Source organism: Daucus carota, chromosome 8, assembly GCF_001625215.2.
Source record: "Daucus carota subsp. sativus chromosome 8, DH1 v3.0, whole genome shotgun sequence".
Lineage (NCBI taxonomy): Eukaryota > Viridiplantae > Streptophyta > Magnoliopsida > Apiales > Apiaceae > Daucus > Daucus carota.
Window position 1 is genome coordinate 29,571,613 of NC_030388.2, and position 13,783 is coordinate 29,585,395.

Genomic DNA, 13,783 nt, shown 5'->3' on the forward strand with positions numbered 1-13,783 from the left:
CGAATTTTCATCGAAATTATAGTAGGGATGGGCATTAATCCCGACCCGCCCGATCCCGGCCCGATCCCCGCACCGAATAGTGCGAGGATTATGAGACTTTTTTTAGGTATAGATCGGGGAACGGGGAAATCGCACTGAATGGTGCGGGGATTCGGGGATTTTTTTTGGGTATGGGTCGGAGAACGGAGACGATTTCGAAAAAATATCGGGGATCGGGTTGGGTACAGTTTTTCACATTTCCCCGATCCGATTTGTATAATTATTATACAAATTTAGATAGACAGTTTTTGACTATTCTTATCACTACATAATTCTATTTTTAAATATATTAAATTATAATTAAATAATTAAATATATATTGTTAACCTGCTTATTAATCCGTTTAAAATCCTATTTAACTGTCTGCTTGATCGCTAAAAATTACTCCCGCTGCTAGAACCAATTTGTGTTTTTAAAAAAACTGTATAAATGCTTCTGTATTATAAAGAGCTGGCGAAATAAGAAATTAGGTTCATGACCTCAAGTTGTTTGTCCAACTATGACATTACAATCCTTTTTGTTATTTTTTTTTATTCAGCTGCCTTTCAACTAGCCGCCCACAACTAGATATGTTTCGATTATATCCAAGTTGAAACGTGCATAATTTATATATATAATTATGACAAAAAAAATTTATATATAAAAATCATGAAATAATCTTCCAATATTGCATGAACTGGATTTGGCTGCTAAATGATCCATAATGAAGCACAAGCGCTTTACTTAACTATTTTAATCATGGAAGCAATTAAATTTACAAACAAGACTGAACTGAGAGGTCAAGATTGATTTAACTTATGAATTCTCAAGTTTAGAAGTTCAAACAATTCTTGTAAAAGAAAACCCAAGTAAAAAAAATCCCAATTTTAGGAATTTGTTAGCAGCTATAGATTTCACACCTAATCAAATTTAACATGTCCGGACTCAGTATATTGGAATCGATTGTCATTTTATCCAGCTCAATATGCTTTTACTTCGAATAAGGATAGTCTTGTCACACAAATCACAGATATACGGAGAAATCCTTAGTTTCTCAATTGTACTCTCGTATATCAATTGTACTTCTAGACAGATACACGAGAAATCCTTGGTTTGGTTTATTTTTTCATCCGTAATATTTTCTCTTCTGATTACGTTCAAAATGAAACACTAATATTCACATCCATGAACTGATATAGTGTTATGTAAATTATCTAAACAACAAAGAGAAGAGTGAAAATACTTGTTACACATAATAACTGAACATAACTAGGCTGGCCTTTGAACTGCACGGAGATGAAGGCCTCCATTAATGTGAAGAGTGAACATGGTCCTATAAGTCACTTTATTTTCCTCATCAGCTAGTTTCAAACGAATGAATCGAAGCAGAGCAATTGATACTATCTTCATTTGACGATAAGCAAAGTCCTTGCCAAGACAAATTCGCGGTCCAGCCTGCAAAATCATCAAAAATTAGAGCTCAAAATGTTAGATGTTCTTGCTATATAATTAACAGTTTTAGTTTTGTCCTTAAGGTGTTAGTAGAGGAAGGCTCGGGGGGTCGAACTTGAGACCTCTGCTAAACCTCGATCTGAGACGAATCAGTCCATCTAAAACGTTAACATGTGACTTACATGAAATGCCACGAACTTGAAGGGTGATTCAGGCACGAAGACCCCATCGCTGTTGAGCCATCTTTCTGGCCTAAAATCCTCAGCATCATCTCCCCATATACGAGGCATCCTCCCCATCGCGTATGATAAATAATATACGCCATCGCCTTTTCTCAACTTATAACCATCAGGAAGAATGTCGTCCTCCTCAGCACACCTTCCGTCCTTCAACATGCACAAAAATCTATCAGTCGTAAAGATTTTCTAAAAATAACATCATATCTGTGAGATTATTTGCATAATTACCACAGGGACCGCAGGGTAGAGTCTTAAGGTCTCTGACAAAGCCGCGTGCAGGTACTGCATTTTTTCAAGTTTTTCATCATTTATAGCACCTACAAAATCTTCAATGCTACTTTCATCGCGCTTGCTGCCAAAAACGTCTCTTATTTCTTGTGATATTTTCTCCTGTACTAGTGGATTCTTGCAGACCATATAGAAAAACCATGAAAGCGTATTTGCAGTTGTATCTTTGCCAGCAATTATGAAATTTAGAATTATATCCATCAAGTATTGATCATTCATATTTTCTGGATCCTTCTTGCTCTCCACCAGAAATCTTGAGAGTATATCCTCCTTTTCGTTCTGAAACTCATTAAGGCCAACTCGTAGTTCATAATATTATCCGCGGGTCATACTAAAAATGTAACAAGAAAAGGAAAAATAGGCACTTACGATATGATGTAGCATTTCAGATTGTTCCCTCTTCTTGATTATTAAATTCTGCACATAATCATTTATGATTCTTATGTTCTTGCTAAGGGAAGCTTCTGAGCCAATATTAAGAAACCGCTTCAGCTGCCAAGTTGGATCCACATAGCGCCAATATGTTAATGCATTTGAATCATCAAACGCCCTGATAAACGCCTTTTCTTTTTCATCTGATCCTTCCAGACAATTCAAATCCACTCCAAATCCAACTTTAAAAATGGAGTCCAAAGTACATCTCATTAGCAAGTCCTGCAAAATTTAATATTCTGTACAGCAACAAGGCTAACTTTCACATGGACTAATTCACATATAAATACTATCATTGAGATTACTTACTTGTATATCAAAAATTGTGCCAGCTAAGGAAAGTTCAGTAACAGTTTTAACCAACTTTATTGCATTGTTTCTGAACACTGTACAGCTGAAGTCGCGAAGAACTCTTGTTGAGAACTCATGACTTGCAAGCTTTCTCTGCTGGCGCCACTTAGCACCATCAACAACAAAGATACCTTGGCCAAACAGATCAGTTACTATATCTACATTGTATTGACCTTTAGAGTACTTATTGAAACTGGTTTTAAGTACATGTTCAATGTTTTGTATATCAGTTGTGTAAATTTCACTCTGGTCTGGTGCAAGAAGTCTAAAAGTACCATGTCTTTTCCCCAGTTCTGCCAGGTAGTCATGGAGCCTGTTGAAATAAAACAGCTGACCGAATACAGTTCCAGCCACCGGAGGGTACTGGGGATTTCTGATCGACTTTCCAGTAAAGATTTTCAGCATTAGAGCAGAAAAGATTATTAGAAGAAGCAGTGCTGAAATTACCAAGAATGCAATGATAGCACAGAAGAAGTCCATCTCTGAGGTCGGAAAAATGGTTGAATATCACATAGCAAAATGTGCTGGAATTTATGCAAATGCTTAAATTCTCAGACAGTGACATTGCCATTTTCTATATTTTTCTCATTGCAGTTCTTTTCCTTTCCAACGAAGGAAAAAAGAAACGACAAATTCATCAATCTACATGAATAAAAATGAGTATCTTCTTTCTTTCCACGAAAAAATTGAATCAGATTGACGTGAAAAAAATGTGCTTATATTATAACGATGGAAAGATGGTGAGTTGCAGCAAAAGGCCAAGTCCATAGGACAAGTAGCAGAATAAACTTTGAATGATATACTTCTTTAGGCTCTTCGAATGATAAATATAATATATGATAACTCTTTAATATTGTAACTTCAGCCTAGACCTTCTGTTTATAATATGTGTAAAATTCAAACACAAATACATAAAAATGGTGTCCAGGAATTCAGTTCAGCAAGCCAATGTCAACCTGTCATTGTATATGAGTAAGAGGTGAATGATTCTCACAAACACATATATAGAAATGGTGTCCAATAGAAGTGGCGGGGTTTTGTCATTCATATTTGAAATAAATATTCTATTTTCGCGATAAGGAAAATATAATGACAAAATATTTTTTTAGACGCCCTTTCTTCTCCGTCATTAATGAGTATCTTGTTAGTACTCAGTTAGGCGAGACCTTGAGAAAACTGGAAATATTAAAACTTGTTGAGTGTGTCAAATTGCACTGGTAAATTTTGAGGATCAAATTGAACTGGTATTTTTGGGGATCAAATTGTACTTGTTTGAATATTGCCTCAGTAATTGCAAAGGCTGATCTTCTGGCATAAATCATTCTAGGAATAAATTCAGCACTGATTTCATGCTGAGCATTATCTATTTTATTTAAGTTTGTATTTCAGTTTTTGATTTGTAGCCTATTTAAAATGCCTAAGTCTGGAGCAATAAGATACATCAATCTTTAGCCTATCTTCTGTGCTTCTATATGTTTCAAGTATAGCAGTGTTTTACAAACTTAAAACCAACAAATTGGTATCAGAGCGCCTCTTCTTGAGGGACCTGTGACTAAATCAAAATAGCCACACACACACCTTACTTCTATTTTTTCTATGGATCTCGAAAAACCATTCACATCTCTAGCACCACCGGTGTTCAATGGTGAGAATTATCAACTCTGGGCAGCGAGAATGGAGGCACATCTAGAGGCGAATGATCTCTGGGAACCTGTTGAGGAGGACTACGAAGTTCCTCAAGTAACAGATGCTTCCACCATGTCTCAGGCTAGGTATATACGAGAGAGAAAAGCAAAGAAGTCAAGGGCCAGAGGTACGTTACTTGCAGCGGTTTCTGCAGAAATTTTTACAAGGGTTATGACAAAAAAATCAGCATTTGAGATCTGGAATTTTCTCAAAACTGAATATGAAGGAGACGAAAGAGTTAAAGGAATGCAAGTCTTGAATTTGGTCAGAGAATTCGAGATGCAGAAAATGAATGGGTCAGAAACAATAAAGGAGTACACAGGTAAACTTGTTAACATAGCAAATAAAATAAGGATACTTGGCTCCGATTTTTCAGATTCCAGAATAGTACAGAAAATTCTTGTTACGCTTCCAGAAAAATTTGATGCTACTATTTCATCTTTGGAGAGTACCAAAGATCTGTCAAAAATCACATTGGCAGAGCTAAACAATGCTTTGCAGGCTCAAGAACAGAGAAGATTGATGAGGGAAGAAGGTTCCGTGGAAGGAGCTCTTCAAGCCAAGTTACAAGTCAATCACAGTGACAAAGATAAGAAGAAGAAATTTCAAAAAAAGAATTTTCATCCTCGAGATTCTTTTACAAATGCAAGCAGCACTAAAGGAGAAAGATTCAAAGAATTCCCTCCATGTAAACACTGCGGAAAGAAAGGTCATTCTCCTTTCAAGTGTTGGAAAAGGCCTGATGTAAAATGTGGAAAGTGCAACAAGATGGGGCATGATGAAAAGATATGCAGAAGCGAGTATTACCGTAAAGAAAATGCTCAAATGGCAAACGAGCAGGAGGAGGAGCAGCTGTTCGTTGCATCTTGTTTTACAAGCAGCAGCTCTAGTGATTGTTGGCTAATTGATAGTGGTTGTACCAATCACATGACCGGAGATGAAGAACTTTTCAGAGAGCTGGACAGATCACAAGTTTCGAAGGTCAGAATTGGCAACGGCGCATATATTGCTGTAAAAGGAAAGGGAACAATCGCCATTGAAAGTTGTAGAGGTACAAAACTAATTTCTGATGTGTTGTTTGTACCTGAAATTGATCAAAATCTCTTAAGTGTTCGACAACTGACTAGCAAGGGATTTAAGGTTATATTTGAGAATGAGCAATGTTTGATCAAGGATGCAAATAACGTTGATGTTTTTAGAATCAAGATGAAAGGAAAAAGCTATTCATTTGATCCAATGGAGGAGGAACAAGCTGTATATTCAGCTAACACAACTACTGCAGAATTATGGCACAAAAGGATGGGCCATTTTCATCATGCAGCATTACTAAATATGCAGAGAAAAGATTTGGCTATTGGTTTGCCGCATATAGAGACTGAATTGCCAAATTGCAGGTCATGTCAATATGGTAAACAAGCCAGAACTCCTTTCCAACAAGCAACATGGAGAGCCACCTCAAAGTTGCAATTGATTCATACAGATTTGTGCGGACCTCAAAGAACTCCTTCTCTTAATGGTAGTAAATACTACATCATTTTTATTGATGATTTCACGAGAATGTGTTGGATCTATTTTCTCAGGTTCAAGTCAGAAGTTGCAAGTGTGTTCTTCAAATTCAAGCAATGGATCGAGAATCAAAGTGGCTGCAAGATTCAAGTTTTAAGGTCTGATAATGGCAAAGAGTACACCTCTAGTGAATTCAACAAATTTTGTGAGGATTCAGGCATTGAACACCATCTTACGGCTCCGTATAGTCCACAACAAAATGGAGTCAGCGAGAGGAAGAACAGGACAATAATGGAGATGTCCAGGTGCATGCTTCATGAGAAGAATTTGCCTAAAGAATATTGGGCGGAGGCTGCCAACACATCTGTGTTTTTGCTAAACAGACTCCCGACAAAAGCCGTAAATGGGAAGACTCCTTATGAGGCATGGTATGGTTATAAGCCCTTAATTAAAAATCTTAAGGTGTTTGGATGTTTGTGTTTTACTCATGTGCCACAGATCAAGAGAGACAAGTTGGACAAGAAAGCGGAGGCTGGTGTATTTATTGGATATAGCTTGATATCCAAAGCTTATAGAGTTTTTCAGCCCGATACTAAAAAAATTATTATAAGCAGGGATGTAAGCTTCATGGAGAATGATGAGTGGAGCTGGAAAAACGAAAAAGATAACTCTGGTGCAGATTATCAGCAACCGATTAATTTAAATCAAGATGAATTGGTTGATGATCCCGCTGTTCGTGGCACCAGGTCACTTGCTGATATTTATCAAAGATGCAATGTTGCTATTCTTGAACCTGATGGGTATCTACAGGCTGAAAAGGATCCTCATTGGATGGCTGCAATGCAGGAGGAGCTCTCTATGATCGAGAAAAATCAGACCTGGGAATTAGTTGAAAGACCCAAGAATCGGAAGGTGATTGGAGTGAAATGGGTGTTCAGAAAAAAGGAGAATGCAGATGGAACAATCAACAAGTATAAAGCGAGGTTAGTAGCTAAAGGGTATGCTCAAATTTTTGGAGTAGACTATTTTGATACGTTTGCTCCTGTTGCAAGGCAAGACACCACCCGAATGTTACTAGCTATCGCAGCACAAAATAAGTGGAAAATTCATCAACTTGATGTCAAATCAGCCTTCTTAAATGGCTTTCTGGAAGAAGAAATATATGTTGATCAGCCTGAAGGCTTCGTTGTAAAAGGGCAGGAGCACAAAGTGTATCGATTGAAGAAGGCGTTGTACGGTTTAAAACAGGCGCCAAGGGCCTGGTACAAAAGAATTGATGAATATTTGCTGAGTTTAGGCTTTGTTAAAAGCCTTAGTGAGTCCACGTTATATGTTAAAGTTGAGCAAAATGATCTTATTGTTGTATCATTGTATGTTGATGATCTTTTAGTAACTGGCAGCAGCAATGAACTTGTTCAGAAGTTCAAGGAAAACATGGAGCACGAATTTGAAATGGCGGACCTTGGAGAGATGTCTTATTTTCTTGGAATTGAAATCAAGCAAAAGGAAGGTGAAATTTTTATGTGTCAACAGAAGTATGCCAAGGAGATCTTGAAAAAATTTAAAATGGATGGTTGTAAAAGTGTGAGCACTCCTATGTGTCCCAAGGTGAAGCTCTTTAAAGATGATGGAGAAAAGGTACATGAATCACATTACAGGAGCCTGATTGGGTGTCTAATGTATCTTACGGCAACAAGGCCAGATGTTCTATATGCTGTTAATGTTCTGTCCAGATTCATGAATTGTGCTACCGAGACTCATTTTAAGGCTGCTAAACGAGTTCTCCGATATATCAAAGGGACCTTAAGCTTTGGGATCAAATTTTGTTCTTCGCAGAACTTTGAGTTACAAGGTTACGCTGATAGTGATTGGGGAGGATCTCTGGATGACATGAAGAGCACCTCTGGATTCTGTTTCTGCTTTGGATCAGGAATTTTTACTTGGAGTTCTAAGAAACAAGAGATAGTTGCACAATCAACAGCTGAAGCAGAATTGATAGCAGCAACAGCAGCTGTTAATCATGCTTTGTGGCTCAGAAAAATTTTATTTGATCTAAATCTGGAGCAGAAGCTAAGTACTGAAGTTAAGGTTGATAATCAGGCTGCAATATCCATCTCAAACAATCCAGTTTTTCATGGAAAAACCAAGCATTTCAGCATTAAATTGTTCTTTGTAAGAGATGTTCAGAAGGATGGTGCAGTACGTTTGAAGTATTGTAGGACTGAAGATCAGCTGGCAGACATATTTACAAAACCCCTTGCTAAGGGTAGATTTGAAGAATTAAGAGAAAGAATTGGTATTTGCACCTACTGAAGCAAGGAGGAGTGTTTGAATATTGCCTCAGTAATTGCAAAGGCTGATCTTCTGGCATAAATCATTCTAGGAATAAATTCAGCACTGATTTCATGCTGAGCATTATCTATTTTATTTAAGTTTGTATTTCAGTTTTTGATTTGTAGCCTATTTAAAATGCCTAAGTCTGGAGCAATAAGATACATCAATCTTTAGCCTATCTTCTGTGCTTCTATATGTTTCAAGTATAGCAGTGTTTTACAAACTTAAAACCAACAGTACTTATCTGAGGATCAAATTGCACTGGTAAAATTTTGAGATATAAGTGTAAACTATTTGCTGAACCAAAAGCTTATAATCAAAACTAAAATTAAAACAGATTTTTTCAACAATTACCATTATAAGCTTCTCTTACAAAACAAAATAGAAAGGATCCTGCAGATTCTTACTTGAATTTTAACCTTTTTCAAAAACACAAGGGAAGTGTCAACATTTCAATCTTATACATGATGTGAGAAACAAAATTAGGCTGGCCTCTGAACTGCACGAAGATGAAGCCCTCCATTTATATGAAGCGTAAACATAGTCCTATAAGTCACATTTTCCTTCTCATCAGCTAGTTTAAATTGAAGAAACCGTAGAAGAGCAATTGTTAATATCTTCATCTGACGGTAAGCAAAATCTTTGCCAAGACAGATTCGCGGTCCAGCCTGTAACAAGTCAAGGTAAAAAGTTATTTTTTTTTCTCTTTTTAGCCAATGGTTCTGCTTTAGTTGGTACACATGACATACATGAAACGCGATGAACTTGAAGGGTGATTCAGGCATGAAAATTCCATCACTGTTTAACCATCTCTCTGGTCTGAAAACCTCTGCACCATCTCCCCATATATAAGGCATCCTTCCCATTGCATATGCTAAGTAATATACACCATCTCCTTTTTTCAATTTATAACCATCAGGAAGAATGTCATCTTCTTCAGCACACCTTCCATTCTTTAAAAATAAACATATGCATAAATATTAAACAAGGTGAAGGCTTTTTAATATTAAAATAATTATTTCTCAGTGACTTGGGTACTTACAAGAGGGACTGCAGGGTATAGCCTCAAGGTCTCAGACAAAGCTGCATGAAGGTAGTGCATTTTTTCAAGTATTTCATCACTTATAGTTTCTACGAAATCTTCAATGCTACTTTCATCATACTTGCTGCCAAGCACTTCTCTGATCTCCTGTAATATTCTCTCCTGTACAATCGGATTCTTGCAAACCTCATAGAAAAACCATGAGAGTGTATTTGCAGTTGAATCTTTACCAGCAATTATGAAATTCAAAATTAAGTCCATGAGGTATTGATCATTCATATTTTCTGGATCCTTCTTGCTCTCCAACAGAAATCTTGACAGCATATCCTCCTTTTCATTCTGAAATTCATTAAGGTTAAGATGCAGTTCATATTCACACATCAAATTCAAAGGGAAATTGTACTTACTGCATTATGTTGCAATTCTGACTGTTCTCTTTTTTCACTTATCAAATTCTGGACATAATCTTGCATAATTTTTATGTTCTTTTTAAGAGAAGCTTCTGATCCAACATTAAAAAACCGCTTCAGCTGCCAAGTTGGATCCACATATCGCCAATATGTTAATGCATTTGAATCATCAAAAGCCTTGATGAATGTTTTTTCTTTTTCACCTGATCCTTCCAGGCAATTTAAGTCAACTCCGAATCCAACTTTAAATATAGATTGTAAGGCACATCTCATTAGCAGGTCCTGCAAAAAATTTTGTCAGATATATTCTACAGAGCCAGATGGCTAAAATTTCTTCTCGAGAAGCTGTATGGATTAACTTTTTAATTTTTGGATGATTAATATGGATTAGTTTTTCATCGAAAAATTACATGAGGGAGTACTTACCTGTATATCAAAAGCCATGCCAGCCAAGGAAAATTCAGACACAGTTTTAACTAGTTTTGCTGCATTCTTTCTGAAAATTGCACAGCTGAAGTCCCGAAGAACCCCTGTTGAGAACTCATGACTTGCAAACTTTCTCTGCTTGCGCCACTTAACACCATCAGCAGCAAAGATACCTTGCCCAAACAGGTCAGTTATTATGTTGACATTCGTTTCACCTTTGGAGTACTTACTAAAACTGGTTTTAAGTACATGTTCAATATTTTGCACATCAGTTGTATATAGTTCACTTTGATCTGGAGCAAGGAGCCTAAACGTACGATGTCTTCTCCCAAGATCCGTCATATAGTCATGGAGCCTGTTGTAATAAAACAGCTGATGAAAAACAGTCCCAGCCACCGGAGAGTATTGTGGATTTCTGATGTCTTTTCCCGCGTAGAGTTTTAGCATCAGAGCTAAGAAGATTACAACAAGAAGTAGTACTAGAATTATTACAAAGGTAATGATAGTGTAAATGAAGTCCATCTTTGAAGGTCTGGAGAAAATGGTTGATTTTGTCAGCCAAATGTTGTCATTTCCATTATATATATGCAGGTTTGCATTGTCAAGATTAGGACATTAACATTTCTTTATTGTAGCCATTTCTATCATCTTTATTCATAATGCATAGCATGTCATAGATAAGGACGTTAACAATTTTTAACCTACTGGCATTTCTGTTCTTTTCCAACAGAAATTATAGTACAACTCTCGCGATTCCTCTGTACATGAATGGCATCATAGCACTGAGTATCTTCTGCTTGCCATATATGTTATGGAACTAAAGTGCAAACGATATTCAAGAATTCAAATTTGGATCATCGACAGATCCAAATACCAAATTCATTATTTAGGGGAAAATGACAATTTGGAATACAATATTTATCAAGGGAAAGTGTATCCAGATAAAAAAGCATACTGAGTTTTCTTCACTGAAATATTATTATGATGATCATGTAGCCATTCGTTTTAGAACTGCTCTTAAGGGCACTAGTTTTCTTGCTGATATCCCCATTGTTTCTCTCATGTCCATTTTTATCCTACCACTCACACTTTCACAAAGCTTCCAGTCGAAATGATGAAGCAATGAGCCTAAAATGAGAGGAAGAACACGATGAGCCAAAGGAAGACCGGGGCAAATTCTTCTCCCAGCACCAAATGGTACAAACTCAAAACTCTGGCCCTTGTACCCAATACTCGACTCCAAGAATCTTTCAGGTTTGAAAGACAAAGCATCCTCCCAACTCTCTTCGTCTCTCCCAATCGCCCAAGCATTGACTAAAACTTGTGTATCTTTTGGAATGTCATAACCCATGAAGGTCGTATCTTGGACCGCTTTTCTTGGTACCATGAGTGGAACTGAAGCATGTAAGCGTAGTGATTCTTCCACGGTTGCTTGCAAGTAAGGTAGATTAGTAATGTCACTCTCTTCCAGTTCCTTGTTTGCTCCCACAACTCTGCCAAGCTCCGCTTTGATCTTCTTCATTGATTCAGGATTCCTTAAGAGCTCACACATCGCCCACTCAATTGTGGCGCTTGTTGTTTCTGTTCCTGCCATAAACATTTCCTGAAACAATAACATAATCTCAACTCAAGACACAAATTCATTTTCCCTTTAACTTGCCATACACATTTCTACTCGGACTTACCATTAGAAAGATCGTTATTTGGTGGTCTGATAGTTTAGCTGGTTCATCCTTTCCATTACCCTCATAATCCAGCACCACGTCCAAGAAGTCCTTGTGCTCTGTTGCCCTTCCTTCCCTGTGTTGCTGTTGTTTCACACGCTCCCTCATAAACCCTGAAATAATTTTCATTGCTTTTTTTAGCTCTCGATCTGTTCTCCTCCTTAATCCTTGAAGGTCAAGCCATCTAAGCCAGGGAAACAAATCGGAGATATTAGGACTTGTCAAACATACTGAGAATCCTGACAAGGCCGAGTAAAATTCAGAGGCCATCTCAGAATTCGGATGCATCAAGTCTTTAGACAGTGTCAGATTTCCAATCATGTTAAATATTGCCGGGAATAGAAAACTTTTTACTTCAATTTCACCAGTTGCACTTTCTACTAATTCCTTTTCTATCCACGACAACATCTTATTGACACATCTTTGCCTGACTAAAACTGTTTCATTGATTCTCTTATTACTGAAGAGCTCAACTGTGCAGATCCGCCTCAAGGTGCGCCAGTAGGGGCTACATTTGCCTAATACCATAGAGCTCTTGTAGTAGTCATTTGCCCTCATGACATCATTATTAAACCGGTCAATAAAGGAGAGATCATGGTTCTTGAACAACTCTTCGGCTGCACCAGCAGAAAGAATCACCATGGTCTTGACAGCTCCAAGATCTAACCACACAACAGGACCATACTTTTCTTTCAGTGCAGCTAGACTTCTGTGTGGTAAAGCTCCAAGATCAAATATATTTCCAATGACTGGCCAGCCTCGAGGCCCTGGAGGAAGCTTGGAACGTCTGTAACTATTCTTTCGTCTCAAGTGCCATATCAGTGGCATCAAAGTGAACAAAATGGACCAAATAACATAGTTCCACTTCAACTCCATGTCCAGAGACTACAGACTCTGTACTGAGACTTGAGTTTCGACTTATACTTAATCTTATAAAAAAAATTCTGCGGCGATCTCAGTTTGCGGATCCACCAAGTCACTAAAATTCAAACATATTAATAGAGGGGTGCTCAAACTAGTACTCCCAGTATTATTGAACCTTGTTTTCAGTCCATACAAAGATATCATCCACACATTTTTGGCATATCAATATATCATCCAGCTGATATTTATTTTTTACATTGAAGACCTCAATAATACATCTGCATTAAACGTGAATGTCGAAATCATCTTTATAACAAAGGCACAGCATGTCAAAGAAGTAAGATCACGGATCTGGAATAAGTCTTTGGGCCTTTGGCAGCATGCACACGGTACTGTATGGGCACAGTGTTCATCAAACCGCACAAATCGTATAATCGCTCCGCGGGCTGTTAGCGAACAAGCTCGAGCTCGGTTCGATAAAAGCTCGGTTCGGCTCGTTTTGTTAAGAATTTGAACTCGAGCTCGAACACAATGTGTTCGTTAAGAAAACGAGCTCGAGCCGAGCTTTTAGTATGTTCAGCTCGAGCTCGGCTCGAACTCGTTCGGCTCGTTAAAACTCGAAAAAATGCAATATTTTCGGGATATATTTATAAGATATACATGTTATTGAACTCATAATTCAACATATAATACATTTATAGATTTTAGTGATGTAACAAAAGTTTCGGAATTTTTTTTTATTTGGTTTACTATTTTATCAGTTAAGCATCAGTTTGACATGTACACTAACTAGTGTAGTCTTGAATTGATGTTTTGATTTTTTTAAAAATATTTTTCATTGATCCGACCTCGTTTGGCTCGGCTCGTGAACAAGCTCCTGTTCGACTCGTTAGTCAACGAGCTCGAGCTCGAACATAATTTTTGTTCGATAAAAAACTCGGCTCGGCACGGCTCGACTCGTTAGAAAAAAAAAATTAAAGCTCGGTTCGGCTCTGTTCGTGAAGCCCTACG

At 37.5% G+C, this 13,783-nt stretch overlaps 3 protein-coding genes across 3 annotated transcripts; all 3 read right to left on the minus strand.

Annotated features, from left to right (window-relative positions):
- Positions 1-1,246: 1,246 nt before the first annotated feature.
- Positions 1,247-3,462, minus strand: LOC108198512 (cytochrome P450 704C1). Its single transcript, XM_017366265.2, has 5 exons — positions 2,739-3,462; positions 2,367-2,651; positions 1,938-2,276; positions 1,653-1,856; positions 1,247-1,473 (listed from the first exon to the last, which is right to left on the minus strand). The coding sequence occupies exons 1-5, from the start codon at positions 3,258-3,260 to the stop codon at positions 1,288-1,290; spliced, it is 1,536 nt and encodes a 511-aa protein (XP_017221754.1). The 5' UTR covers positions 3,261-3,462; the 3' UTR covers positions 1,247-1,287.
- A 5,202-nt stretch (positions 3,463-8,664) lies between these two features.
- LOC108198513 (cytochrome P450 704C1) lies at positions 8,665-10,835 on the minus strand. Its single transcript, XM_017366267.2, has 5 exons — positions 10,185-10,835; positions 9,756-10,040; positions 9,349-9,687; positions 9,056-9,259; positions 8,665-8,974 (listed from the first exon to the last, which is right to left on the minus strand). The coding sequence occupies exons 1-5, from the start codon at positions 10,704-10,706 to the stop codon at positions 8,789-8,791; spliced, it is 1,536 nt and encodes a 511-aa protein (XP_017221756.1). The 5' UTR covers positions 10,707-10,835; the 3' UTR covers positions 8,665-8,788.
- Positions 10,836-10,844: 9 nt separating this feature from the next.
- On the minus strand, positions 10,845-13,020 carry LOC108197797 (cytochrome P450 76A2). The gene is made up of 2 exons (XM_017365503.2): positions 11,870-13,020; positions 10,845-11,787 (listed from the first exon to the last, which is right to left on the minus strand). The coding sequence occupies exons 1-2, from the start codon at positions 12,782-12,784 to the stop codon at positions 11,173-11,175; spliced, it is 1,530 nt and encodes a 509-aa protein (XP_017220992.1). The 5' UTR covers positions 12,785-13,020; the 3' UTR covers positions 10,845-11,172.
- Positions 13,021-13,783: the final 763 nt, after the last annotated feature.

What these genes read in the sequence shown, in the direction of transcription:
- LOC108198513 (XM_017366267.2), bottom strand. Translation starts at nt 10,706, where the DNA reads ATGGACTTCATTTACACTATCATTACCTTTGTAATAATTCTAGTACTA. An exon ending in TATACCCTGCAGTCCCTCTT is followed by an intron (nt 9,260 to 9,348) that starts GTAAGTACCCAA and finishes TTATTTTTAAAG; the next exon opens with AATGGAAGGTGTGCTGAAGA. An exon ending in TCAAGTTCATCGCGTTTCAT is followed by an intron (nt 8,975 to 9,055) that starts GTATGTCATGTG and finishes GACTTGTTACAG; the next exon opens with GCTGGACCGCGAATCTGTCT.
- LOC108198512 (XM_017366265.2), bottom strand. Translation starts at nt 3,260, where the DNA reads ATGGACTTCTTCTGTGCTATCATTGCATTCTTGGTAATTTCAGCACTG. An exon ending in CTGAAATGCTACATCATATC is followed by an intron (nt 2,277 to 2,366) that starts GTAAGTGCCTAT and finishes AATGAGTTTCAG; the next exon opens with AACGAAAAGGAGGATATACT. An exon ending in TCTACCCTGCGGTCCCTGTG is followed by an intron (nt 1,857 to 1,937) that starts GTAATTATGCAA and finishes TGCATGTTGAAG; the next exon opens with GACGGAAGGTGTGCTGAGGA.
- LOC108197797 (XM_017365503.2), bottom strand. Translation starts at nt 12,784, where the DNA reads ATGGAGTTGAAGTGGAACTATGTTATTTGGTCCATTTTGTTCACTTTG. An exon ending in AAATAACGATCTTTCTAATG is followed by an intron (nt 11,788 to 11,869) that starts GTAAGTCCGAGT and finishes TTATTGTTTCAG; the next exon opens with GAAATGTTTATGGCAGGAAC.